Source organism: Thermobia domestica, chromosome 11 (assembly GCF_964235325.1).
Source record: "Thermobia domestica chromosome 11, izTheDome1.hap1.1, whole genome shotgun sequence".
In the NCBI taxonomy this organism is placed as follows: domain Eukaryota; kingdom Metazoa; phylum Arthropoda; class Insecta; order Zygentoma; family Lepismatidae; genus Thermobia; species Thermobia domestica.
In genome coordinates, this window is record NC_137464.1 from 255,701,333 (window position 1) to 255,715,083 (window position 13,751).

Consider the following 13,751-nt stretch of genomic DNA (forward strand, 5'->3'; position numbering starts at 1 on the left):
ATCTACGGCTCAGTGGCTGAGCCAGCAGTTTAAACCTCTGTAGCTCGGCTCCTAATTAATGTAGAGAGATGATGTAGTTGTCTATCTCTTCAGGAAGAATGAGACTTTCCAGCGGTGTGCATTTCATCTACATCGGGGGTCCCGCAACGGAAAGGTAAGGGTGAAAAGTTGGATGTTTTTAGTTCCCCTCCCCCTCAGCATTTGGAGGAATTCTCCCCCCAAAGGAGCTACAAACATAAAAATTATAATAAAGATAAATTAAAATACTAACAAGTGATACTCTGTGTATATGTGAGAACTTTTGTCTTGCGTACGAAAAATGTCAGTATTACAAGCCTCTCAAAAATTTCCAAAAAAAAAAAAAATTCCTTATTTTTTAAAAATCTTCTTCTTCTACGGGTTTGGCACGGGATACACAAAAGTTATCTCGTTGGAATTTGTGTTCCGTAAAGTTTCCAACAAGGTATAGTTCATATCTCTGTAACAGTTAGAAGGGATGCTAGGGTCGCCAAAGTCAGGATAGACCAAAATATTTCGAAAAATATGTACAGTATGATTCTCGTAGGAAACATGTTCGGAACGTTTTCTGGTATACCCTTTTTCTTTTTCTTTTTCTTTTTTCTTTTCTTTCTTTTTTCTTTTCTTTTTTTTTTTTACATAATTGCACCCATGTCTGACGTACATGTGATTTTTTCCTGCGCACGACAAGAAGTGTTGCCAGCCTCTCACAAATTTTCAAAAACAAAAACAAATCTCATTAAAAAATATTCTACGGGTTTGGCACGGGGGCATAAAAGTTAACTCATTGGAATTTGTAGTCCATAAGCTTTACAATGAAGTATAGTTCATGTCCGTATGACAATTAGAAGGGGGTACTAGGGCCGCCAACGTAAAGGTCTATGATTTTCTTGAAATCTCTGTCGATCCTGAAAAGGTTAAAAAAAAAAAAAAAAAAAAAAAAAAACTGAAGCAAGCTGGGACACTAGTGACATTCATTTGTGCAATTGGGGACACAAATTTCAAAGTGAAAATTTCTACCACCACTGCTAGAAATACTTATAACCACTATTACTAACTAAAATCAGCGTGGCCAAATCATCCTTAGGCGGCTTCAAAGGAAGCGGAATATCATTGAAGTAACCGACATGTTTGTTTGTTACATGAGAGGAATATTTCAAAAAGTACTTTTAGTTGAGGATGATCTTCCGGTTGACCTGCTGGAACAGAAAGCGATGTTGCATTTTGGTTTATCCTCTCATAGAGACAGCGACACTCAAACGTAGTTAACACGTTGTTTGATCTTTATAACTCCATGTTTAATATGTTTGGTAACTTTAATCCCCCGCTCGTGCAGTTTGCCGTCTCCTTTAGCATAGCCGGCATAACATTGTTTTGGTCGTGTCATTTATGACTTTTTTTGGGCCGTTTTTTAATGAACGCAATTTGAGTAAATTTTCTGCTTGAGTACAAGGAAATCCAGTTGGGAACGATTTAAACGTGACAAGTATACTAACATTACCATTATTAGTAACCAAATGTATACTGTACAAAACTAATTGAAAATAATACAAAACATTGCTTATTATAGACGTCTACCTTATTATTAATATTTTTTGAAGCTCCCGATGCATGAAAAAGAGTCCTGTTTTGTGAAAATCTTAACAGATAATTTTCCAATTCATCTGAACACAAATTTTGGCCACCACAAGCTCTGTTTGTATCATCTGACCCTATAACTTTCATTACACTAAATACATAAATGCCACTTATCCATTACTGACTAGTATAGCGAGAATATGCTGAATTATTTTGGACAGGTTTGGTGCATCTGTTTTCTCGGGGAAACTCAGTCTAAAATGTACAACAATTATTATTATTATACTTCCTATCAAATGCTGGTACTATAGATTTAAAATATTGCACAGTTCATTTCCATCGAAACTAATGTTCAGTTTAATTTCATTATGTCAACAATATAGGCGCAACAATGAAAAGAATTTAAACCTAGACTTTTTGTTACAATAAAAATTTAATTATTGTAAATAACTAGCTAACAACAAATAACTAACATATAAAATACAGTATATTATAATACATAGGGAATTATCATAGTACTTTAAGCATGCATATTTAGTTCATTGTCCTGTAGAATGCATTTCAAACCCGAGCATTCCGGGAGATGCATGGGGATCTGGCTACTCTAGTTCCAGGTCTGTTATTGAGTGATAGGGTTGCTAGATCTTACTCTTTTTCGCGTTAAGTTTTACATTTTTCTGGCAAATTTTACTATGTGAAACCACACAAAACTGTAATGTATAATCTCGAGTGTAGCTTTCTTGACAAGAAACTACTTTTTATTTATCGATATGTATACGCTGTCAGCTTTAAAATAGTCTCCTGCCAAAAGAATACAGCATTCGCAGCGTTCATCTCACTTGTGGAATGTGTCCTGGATATTCGTTTCCTGAAGTGCGTCAAGCATTTTCTGCGATTCAACCTGAATTTCATTTTTTATGGTTTTTGGTGAAATCTCTTTATTGGATGATATCAATGATACAACTGAGACAGATCGATTGTCTTCATTCTTTTGTGAATATGTTTAGGTATCAGTACTTTTATCCAGCCATTTTTAATTCACACTAAATACAGAAAAGTTGTAGTATATATATATATAAAAGTTAGTTTCACTCTGAAGCTGAAACTACAGTAGACTTTCAAACTATGTGAATTCAATACTCAAACTTCAGATAGTATATCTATTACTACTGGTATAGACAAAGATAAAAGTGGATCTGAACAGGTGAAGGGGGGGGGGTAGGTAGCGGCATGACGTCACGCCGTTCCCCTTGCCTATCTTTGTCCATTGTATTTTTTAGGAACTTGGGGGACGCCGTACATATTTTTTCGAGATGGGGTAACGGCGTTTCCCGCACTTTTACCCCCTGGGAATAGAGGAATAAGATCAAACATAAAACCTCTTCCTCGGATGCTAAATGCGTATCAAAAAGCCATTACTCACCATCTCTTACTACTTTCGCTCTATGGACATTAACATTGAAACCGGAAGCGCTAATTGATGTCCTAACACTCCCGGTTGGAATAAAGTAATATAATCAGAGGCAAAACATGCTCGTGCGTTACACGATTCATATAAAAGAAACCCTGTTTGTTGCTATCTATTTCCGTTTTATTCATTATGGGATCAGTCTTATAACCGGAAATCCTAATTTTGTACCAATTCCGGTTTTGAACAGATAGATAAAAGTATGTAGAAGACTCTTTCTTGAGATGCTGAATCTGTGTCAAGAAACCGCTTTACGATATCTCTTACCGTTTTAGTTCAATTAAAATAAGTATTGAAACCGGAAGTACTAGTAAATTTCAGCCACTTCAGAATGTGATAGATTGTTGCAGTCTGTAGTGGTATGTTTTTGGAGACGCTCAATCGATTACAAAAAAAGATAAACGCTTCTCGCTATCTATTACCGCTTTTGTTCTATGGTGGCTAAAAACGTTGAAACCAGAAATAATTGATTTCTACCACTTCCGATTTGAACAGGGAGTTAATGGTGAAGATGGAACTTATTCTTGGGATCCTCGATCGATTGAAGAAACCGCTTCTCGATATCTTTTTTGTTTTTCGTTTTCGCTCTATGGAAATCATTATTGAAACCGGAAGTAGTACTAAATTTCGACCACTTCTAGTTTCTGTAGAATTTCGCGGGTGGAAATGGTATGTTCTCTTGAGACGCTAAATTGATTGCAAAAAACCGGTTATCGATATGTGTTACTGTTTTCGTTTTCGTGCTATGGCGATAAATGTTGAAACTGGGAACGGCTCAACTGAATTACTTCCGGTTTGAATACAAAGTTAAAGTAGGAGATGGTGCCTACTCTTGGAACATTGAATATATTGCAAAAAAAAATCGCTTCTTGATATTTTTTTACCACTTCTGTTCTTTGGAAATCAGTATTGAAACAACAAATAATACTTAATTCAAACTACTTCCGGCTTTCGTAGAGTATTGCTCATATGATTTGTTGTCTTGAGATGTTGCATCGTTTACGTCTCGATAACTTTTACCGTCTTTGCTCTGATATTTGTCAACAGACGGACGGACGGACATATAGCCGTTCTATAAGACTTCCAACACTTACGCATAGCATAGTTGGAAAGTCTAATAAAGCAAACAAGCTATATTTTAGAGCTAAGACAATAATAATTCTTATTTTAGAAAATCTGACTTACTTATTTAACTTAATTTACAGAGGCTGGTGGTTGGACTTCCTGGTCTAAATGGTCAAAGTGTTCAGCTCAATGTGGTTCTGGAAAACGACACAGATCTAGAACCTGCACAAATCCACCGCCATCGCTGCCTCAACTTACGTGCGAGGGGTCTGCATTGGAATTTAAGCCTTGTGAAGGGACACGTTGCGCCAGGAATCCAAGTAATTTGACCTGTTATTTGTATAAGTAAAAGTAATATGAACGTATTTAACTAGGTAAAAATAATGTGAACGTACTTAACTAGGTAAAAATAATGTAAACGTACTTAACTAGATAACAATAATGTACACGTACTTAACTAGGTAAAAATAATATGAACGTCCTTAACTAGGTAAAAATAATTTGAACTTACGTAACTAGGTAAAAGTAACGTGCACGTGCTTAAATAAGTACAAATAATGTGAATTTACTTAACAAGGTGAAACAAATGTGAACGTATTTAACTAGTTAAAAATAATGTAAACGTACTCAACTAGGTAAAAATAATGTGAACGTACTTAACTTGGTAAAAATAATGTGAACGTACTTAGATAGATTCACAGGTAATTCAGAAACACAACGACTATTTGGATAGTACAATATACAGGCCTTAAATATTTAATGGAGTCCTTATACAGAGGCGGCAGTGTAAAAGTAGGCTTGTAATTATTCCATTAAAAAATTACCAATTAACTTAACTCTTTAAAAAATGGTTTGTTTTTAATTTAATAAATTAAATTTTGCAAGTGTTAATTTTAAATTGATAATCGTTAGAAAACCGTAACAATTAAAAAAGTAATAATTTTTTCTCGGAAACTAAGTAAAATGAATATTCTGCAAAACCTCCCTTGTGGTTTATTTCAAAATGTTCATGTGAGTTTCTACTACAGTAGGGGATTAGCGCTGACGTCTTTCCCAAAAATGTCAGATATACAATAAATTATATTAAGAAATATATATATATATATATATATATATATATATATATATATAATCTCCGTCAAACTAATAGATATACAATAAATTATATTAAGAATTATATAATTTTATTGACTTTCTCTCAATTTTATAACACTTTTGTTTGATTTTCCTTAATTTTCAGTTTTCATTGAAAACAACAACTTTTAACGGTAACTATTTTAACGATAACTCTTAATTTTATTCATCAAATTTTGGATGAATTTTCACAACTCAAGACAATTCCCATTGCATAGAAGTGAAAATTAGCCATTTTTAATTTTGATTTTAATCGGTTAATTTTTAAATTAATTTTAATCTTAAATAGATTAATTTTTTAATTAATTTTAATTTTAAATGGATTATTTTTTAAATTTAATTTTAATTTTAAATTCTAATTCTTTAAATTTTTCATTAACTTTTCCAATTATGTGAAAGTAGTTGTAGATTAATGAATCATGACATGTCAGCAATTTATGGAGGGAAACTTGAAAATATCTTAATTTTCTCCTCAGATCGATTCTTTTCTGATTCGTTAGGATAACGAAGTTTGATGAACAAACAAATTCAAACAATCACTCAATACGTCGTTTTTTCGTCCTTCCCTTCTCTTCTAACATTTTTTCTCTTTTTCATCCATCCAATTTTCAATTGTTCAATGTTTGGTTAATTCATTTCTTATTTTCTAAATTCGCTTAATAAATTTTTGTTACACCGAAGTTTCCGTGACTCCAGGTTTTAGTTAATTGTGATAATCCTTTTTCAATGTTCCCCGATCGCAGTCATCTAGATTTGATCTCCATTCACTATTCTTTTTTGTGATTATGTTTTGCCACGAGTTCTGTATGCCGTCAGTCACCTTGAACACTGTTGCTCCCGATACAGCCAACATATTGGCAGTTGTAACAATTTGGTCCTACTAATCGCTCATCCACAATTTGCCACTTTTTTTAATCGCGAGATATTATACTACCAACGTCTAATCTGTTGACGAATTCGTACTACACCGCCTCGTGTACTACTCATTATCACTCAACACAGCAGTAACGATCTCAGTGCATTATTGGTCAGTGCTACTAACTTACAAAAAACTATGTTGTAGGATATGGATATTTCCATCATTTTGACAAATATATACGGCGAAACTTAACTAGACATTTCAAACTTACCTGTATGTTTTCTTTATTTCTTCTTTTCTTTCATCTTCTCCTCCTTATCTGATAAACAGACATCGGATTTTTATGCAAATGCATATTTTGTTTGCTTATATGCATGTGTGTTAAACTTGATAGGGGTTTCTAACAACGATAATACAGCTCGAATTTGAAGTTTTATAGTGCATATAAATGCATATGTCAAAGGTTACAGCATATATTAGTGCTTAAGAACATATTCAGCATATTCTATAAGTTTTTATTTCAGACATATGCTTATAGTATGGAATATATCCAGTTTTAACATGTATTTTCAACGCATTTACATGTCTATGCAACAGAGCGGATTTTTGGATGGGAGAATGGAAGAATGCCTAGCTTATGGAGATCAATAATGTTATAGATATACCACATTGACCTGACACCTAGCCTTCCCTTCCAAGCGCTGCTATCGGTTGAAGGAATTCCACTCCCTTTCGTTAAGGCTGTCTCGTTGACTCAACGCGTAAGTTTGTCGAGGGTGAGTTTTAGTTCATATTTTTGACACGACTCAAGACATTTTGGCAGCACTATAGAAACCGATCAGCAGGGCATAGACACTTGCAATTGCCAAGACGTTACGAAAAATATGATAATGATAAAGACATTGCAATATCATGTTGATCAATTCAGAAACAAGAGACGCGAGGAATGTTGCTCGGTGAATGTTCGGCTCTGGTTGATGGAGTTCGGCACGAGCTTCAGTCAGTTTCTGGTGAATTCAGGCAATTTATGGAAAAATAAATTGACGGGTGTTATTGCCAGAAATTCCAACTACAAAACAATTGAAGCCATGGGAAAATACATTCAAGGATTAAATTTCAGCTTGTCTGGCTACAAATGTCAAAATCTGGCACCAAAAAATGAAGAGAGGTACCTTGTGATGTACTGTAATGCTAATTACAGGAAGGAGTAAATCCTCAAAAACGAAAACTTTTCTTGTACAGCGTAAACGTGTAGAAAAGTGAGGCTCGTATTATATCGTGTAAAGTAAATGCGCTCTACAATACAAATGTGAAGAGAAACTAGAGATCGTGTTCTCATATCACTGTGTTTATTTTAATCTCATAATTTGTATGTGTTTTTAAAAATTAGAAGTATATAAACCGTGATTGTCAAAAAATAAATTCTAAAGAGAAGTCCCTGAAAGTAAAATAAACTTTCGATGTTATATTTCAACTACAAAACTTTGTCACAACTATGCTGCATGTTTGAAAATGTTCTCTTTTACTGCACTGTTAGTGCGTATTAAGTGCATATTTTAACACATTTAACACCATTGTCGCATGCATATTTCATGAATTTTAGTGCATAAAAATCCGATATCTACTGATAAAGTATTTAGCGAAAGTGCTTATAGTAAACTTTAAAAAATAAGAATAAGAATTATGGATTGTGTTTAAACAATAAGGTGTTGTAAAAGAAAAAGTAAACATGTAAGTTTGCACATTGTTAATGGTGTTTACAATTATAATTATACATAATATTTCCTAAGTCAGAATGTCTTTCCTGTAACTGTACAAGCTGCTTTTTACAAAATCATTCAAATTATTTTAATACATAAAGTTTCCTACTTTAACTCACAGATTTTTCCTTAAATTTTCATTCCATTATTATGAGTCTATTAGTCCCATTTTACAAAATCGCTCAAACTGCTTAATCCCCATTTCTCAAATTGGTAATAGGTTACCTAGCTTCATTCCAATATACTTGTAACTATTTTACGTTTTACTCAATCTGGCATAGGGGACATCTATTTTGATTTAGTACCGAGTATTGTGTGAGTGAACAGTACTTTGAATAACCTAACTTGTACAGTTTTCTTTGACATACATAAGGCAGTTTATTATTTTATATGTATGGAAGGAATAGTCATTATTTCAAAATCTTTGAAAAAAATTCTACAAAATTTTCTCTCTAAAATTCGTATTATTGTTCTTATCGCTTTTATTAATTATTTATTTATTAAAATACTGTTGGTGGCCCACATGAATGACTCCATGATAAAATGTCATATGTGAAATGAGTGTTATAGTTTAGTGTTGTATCATAATGTATTCGCTATTTTATAGGAAGTAATTTGTTCTCTATGTCCACTTCGGCATTTGTTTGTTCCACCCACGTATTCATATAATAATTTTAGTCTCTTATAGAGTACATTTTTATATAATCTTCGGTAGTCTAATATCTGAACAACCCTATAAAGGGTCATCTGGTCAATGGGGTTCATGGTTCGATTCCAGCTTACGCCAAGTTAACTTGATACTGAACAAATGCCGTGTGCTTGAGTTTTTTTTTTCTGTTTTTTCCCCGTTTCCTGCCGTCTTTTCCATTCCAGGATTATTATCCATCTCACCTCCACCGTCTCCCTTAGCCTCGGTGAATAGTCGTTGAACTCTGGTAAACTAAGTAACGAAAATAATTTTGTGTCGTTCACTTTTGTTATATGTAATCAATGAAGTAAGTGTTCACGTATGAACGTGATGTAATACCAGGTTTCCATTTACTGTTACAAGACTGTCTAGATCGTTATATAGGGCATAGTTATTGTGCACGCGCGCGCGGAGAGCATTCACATTACTGTTAAAAAAAAAAAAAAGAAAGAAAAAAAAAGAAATACATTCTGGAACATTTGGATTGATAAAGGGAAATTTTGATGTTCTGAACGGATTTTATTCTGCTTCAGGTTGGCAACACTGACCGCAGATCAAAAACAGTTTTTTTTTCTCTTTTCCGATCTCGAGGTTTCCAAATGTTTATCATCAAAACAAACATGTGTGTTATAACTGAATGCTCCCCTAGGCTTGCCATCTACTGAGAAAAAAATTTTTTTTTGTTATTCTGTCAGTAAGGTGCTGTCACCTATGAAGAAATAGTAGAACTAATTCGTGCCGTGCATTCTTGCATCCAAAAAAATTCATCATATCCAGGATTAAAAGGACACTTAATAAATATGTTTTCATGAAATCTCGGAGTATTTTATGACATCCATATGGATGTTACTGAAACGCAGGGGGTTAAAAATGAAAGAAATATGCATTTGAAATATCTGTATTAGTATTCACGTTTAAAAGACGCATACTAAACTTTGTATCTAGAGGGCATAGTAAAATGAAAGGACTCAAAATATTGTCCGCAGTAACACGACGCAGGTTATTTGCTAATGTGTATAATAAATAAATAAATAAAAAGCTCTCTAATTTCCATATTTATAATTTTATGTATTCTTTCCAGATCATGCTTGGTCTCCATGGAAGAATTGGTCCGAATGTTCAGTAGATTGTGGAATTGGAATTCATGAGAGATTTCGTGATTGTGATATTGGAGACCTATTGGCTGAAATCAGTGAGAAGGAGGCCTTGGCTTCATTCATCGACGAGTTACGCGCAAAGAAATCGAAAGACGTGTCAGAAGACTTAGAAACGTTTCGGGATAAAAGAGATACTCTGTCACATTCTTCAATTGACAACGTTTTATTTAAAAATAATAATGTGAATATTGGAGGCACACATTTCCCGTTAATGAGAGGATTCTTTCCTTCTATTCTAAGATCTCATGACGTAGTTAGACATAACCCAGACAGATTCTTTGAAGATTTTATTGACTTAGAAAATCTAGATTCAAATCGTGGCGAAGGAAATAATTTTGAAGGAACAAGCAATTATATTGATATTTCGGAAAGAAAACGGATTGTACATCGTCATCAGTCACATCGGAAAAATAATAGTCCACGACATAAAGATATAAAAAGCACTACTTCTGTTGAGAGTTACAGGCTACATGGAAAAAATATCAAAAATGGTCTACCAATGAAGAAAGGGAGTCGTAATGAGCTGAAACAAGCTGACTTTAAACAGAATGATGAAAGTGTTAAGAATTATGAAAACAATTCTCCGCATAGTGAAAACAATTTTCCTTTTAGAAAGAAAACGTTTCGACATAAACAAACGGAAAGCAGAGGAGCATCCTACTGCAAAGGATCGTTCAAAGAAGTTAAAGAGTGTCAGGGTGAAAACTGTCCAGGTTTGTTACCGTTTTGTACAAGATTGCTTAGTCATGAATTATATATATATATATCAAATTTTAAAAAAAAGGACTAAAGAGTAATACTCTACAAGTCAAAATAAAGCGAAAAATAATATATTTAATTGTATACTTTTCAATTCCTCGTCTGGAGACAGGAATAGCACTATGTGGCAAAGTCACAGGTAAAGAGCCATAAAGTAGATCTTCCAACCCTGCAAATAGTTAAATCGATTCTTTCCAGATGGCAGTTAAAGTTGAGAGACGTTGACACTAGCACCATCTATTAGCAGAAAAATCGATGTATCTGCTTGAAAAATTCGTAGAGCAATGCTAATGATTCATAGAGCAATGCTAATTTGCGACGTTGCCACATATTGAAATTTTGATTCTCTAGCGCCTGAAGAATTCCTCAGAGGATATACTATTATATAGCATTCTCACTTTATTTTGACCTGAAGAATAGCGCTCTGTTGTCTGTGGCCGCCATTTTTAGAACAGCCGATATGTTCTAGAAATGACGCCTACAGACAACAGAGCGCTATTCTTCAAGTCAAAATAAAGTGCGAATGCTATATAATAGTATTTATCATATATATATATGTACCAAAGGTAGCCAACCTTTTTTAGTTTTGAGGGCTATTTTTCTTTTTTAGAAATCACTGGCAGTCTACTTTTCTGTTCACTGGCCCACTTGAGAGAGCCATAAAACAATAACACTGATACAAACAGTATGACACAGATTACCGTTAGCTACCTGTTAAACTTGCCGGTCGATCAGTAGACCGCGGTTCACGTGTTGGCCAACCCTGATATATACATAAAAATGAAGTCGACATTGTTTTTATGAGATAATTACGAAGAAATGGCTTAATTGTTTAAAATGAATTTTTGAACATTTTTAACACTTGCTCAAGACGCTTTCTTTATTATATTATTTTCATTAAAATCCGTATCCTAAGGGAGAGCTAGCCCAATATTTATACGACAAGTAGAATATCTTAGAAGCCCCAAAAGTTAGGAAGATCAAACTCTTGATTTTGCTTGTGTTGCTACTAATGTTACTTTCTCATTAATTCTGTTGATTTTTCTGTTCTTTGGGTGGCTATTAATAATGGTATTTCAACTTTTGTCGAAATTTTATTTGCCTAGATTTAAACTTTGATTCTTTTTACTCGTATTACATATTATTCATATACATTTCTCTCGACGAAGGTGAGGGTTTTCATTGAAAATTTCAACATTAAAAATATTTAGAGGTATCCCTGAATTTAATTTAACACTAAAAGTCGCAGTTCCGATTCTTATAGAATTATTCGAATTATTTTTCATTTTCTATTCCAAAATAATTATTTAAAAAAATATTCATAATTAAAATGAAGTGCTCGAATTTTGGAATATAAATTTATACCAACTTTAACAAAAATAATACACACAGATGTAAAATAGTAAAATAGTGTAAAATACAGATATATATATATGTATATGTATATAAAGGGTGTCTGGGAAATAGGGACGAATATTGACGTGCTATAAAACTAATATAAAATATATTGAAAAAAAAATTATAAACACATTGAGTAACTTCTCCCATTTATGTATACATACATATTGGGTAATTTTCTCACATTTATGTAGGAAAAATTGTATCCGGCATATGACCACCCAAGGCTGCACGGAAATGAGCAATGCGTTCATTAAAATTTGCGATGGCGCGTTCACAAACTTCTGGTGTGATGCCATTAATAACCCTCTTAATTTCATCCTTCAGTTGTTATATTATCTGTGGTTTGTTCACGTATACTTTAGATTTCACAAAATCCCCCCTCCCCAAAAAAATAACAAGGGGTAAGATCGCATAATCTGGTAGGCCATTCCTGATTCCCTCGCAAAGAGATCATTTTTTGAGGAAACTTTTCATTCAGCAGACCAATTGCTTCACGAAATGTGTGACAGGTCGCACAATCTTGCTAAAACCAAAAATCGTCATTTTCAATTTCCATTTCATCCAAAACTGGGAAAAACCAATCTGAAAGCATGTCTCTCTAACGGTCGTCGTTCACAGTGACGCCAGCTCCCTCATCGTCTTCAAAAAAGTACGGGCCAATCACTCCTCCTGCCCAGAACCCACACCACACAGTCGTGCGTTGAGGATGCATCTGTTCTTCCACAGTCACTTGCGGATTTTCTGTACCCCAAATTCTGCAGTTCTGCTTATTGACGTTCCAACTGAGATGGAAGTGTGCCTCATCTGAGAAAATTATTCTTGTCGTGAAGTTCTCGTTCTCCGCTTGTCGAGCCAATACCCATTGAGCAAATCGATGTCTCTTTTCATGATCTGTGGGCTTCAACTCTTGTGTATGTTGAATCTTGTATGCATGCATTCTCACATCTTTCGACAGGATTTCATGCAGTGAACTTGGTGATAAATTCAATTGTTGATCTCGTCGGCGAACTCACTGTCACGCACGACAGCAATGTTTTCTTCTGTTCGAACAGAACGCGGTCTTCCAGTTTGCTTAACATTTAACACTGACCCTGTGGTCTCAAACTTCAGGACCAACTTCCAAACTGATGATTCAGTAGGAGCAATATTGCGTCCAAGTGTCACACGCAAATCTCGAACGGTTGCCGTGGGACTTTCCTTGTTTTTGTAATAACTTTTAATCACTTGGATGCGATGCTTTGTTGTCAAACGCTCCATGCCGAAATAAACACCAACCAACAATGCTCACCACACAGGCTACTAATCGGAAGGATAGAGGATAACAAACATGGTAAAACCACGGCTGCCAACCGTCATATGACAAAATGGTGCGAAATTCAAATTCGTCCTTATTTCCCGGGCACCCTCTACATATATATATATATATATAATTCCAAACATAAGTGTACAGCAAATATGGTCTGGAGTATACCTCAAATTTTGAAATCTTCGAAAAAACTCAAAATTTTACTGAATTAAGGAAATTTATCTTTGCTTTTATTAGAAGGTAGTTTTAATAATTTTTATATTTTCCAGAAGAAGGTGGTTGGTCCAGCTGGAAAGCATGGTCATCGTGTAGTGTTACTTGTGGAAGTGGTACTCGTACGCGAAGTAGAACTTGTTCTAATCCTTTTCCCCTCAACCCAAAACGCTTTTGTCGTGGCAATGCCACAGAGACAGATGTCTGCTTTGAATCACCTTGTCCAAGTACGTAATATTATCTTTAAACTTGTTCTTTGCAAAATTATCGTGCGTATACAACTGGAGAGTTTTTAGTGTATTCTTAATTTAAGCTGCGATGAAAAAATACTGGATTAAAAAAAAG

The 13,751-nt window shown here is 34.2% G+C and overlaps 1 protein-coding gene across 1 annotated transcript in view; it reads left to right on the forward strand.

Annotated features, from left to right (window-relative positions):
* The window catches only part of LOC145664956 (uncharacterized), a 60,070-nt gene that overhangs the window by 16,670 nt on the left and 29,649 nt on the right, over positions 1-13,751 (forward strand). The window contains exons 5-7 of the mRNA XM_081732092.1: positions 4,270-4,449; positions 9,652-10,440; positions 13,463-13,633. Coding sequence (XP_081588218.1) covers positions 4,270-4,449; positions 9,652-10,440; positions 13,463-13,633 — 1,140 coding nt within the window. The remainder of the gene's footprint in view (positions 1-4,269; positions 4,450-9,651; positions 10,441-13,462; positions 13,634-13,751) is intronic.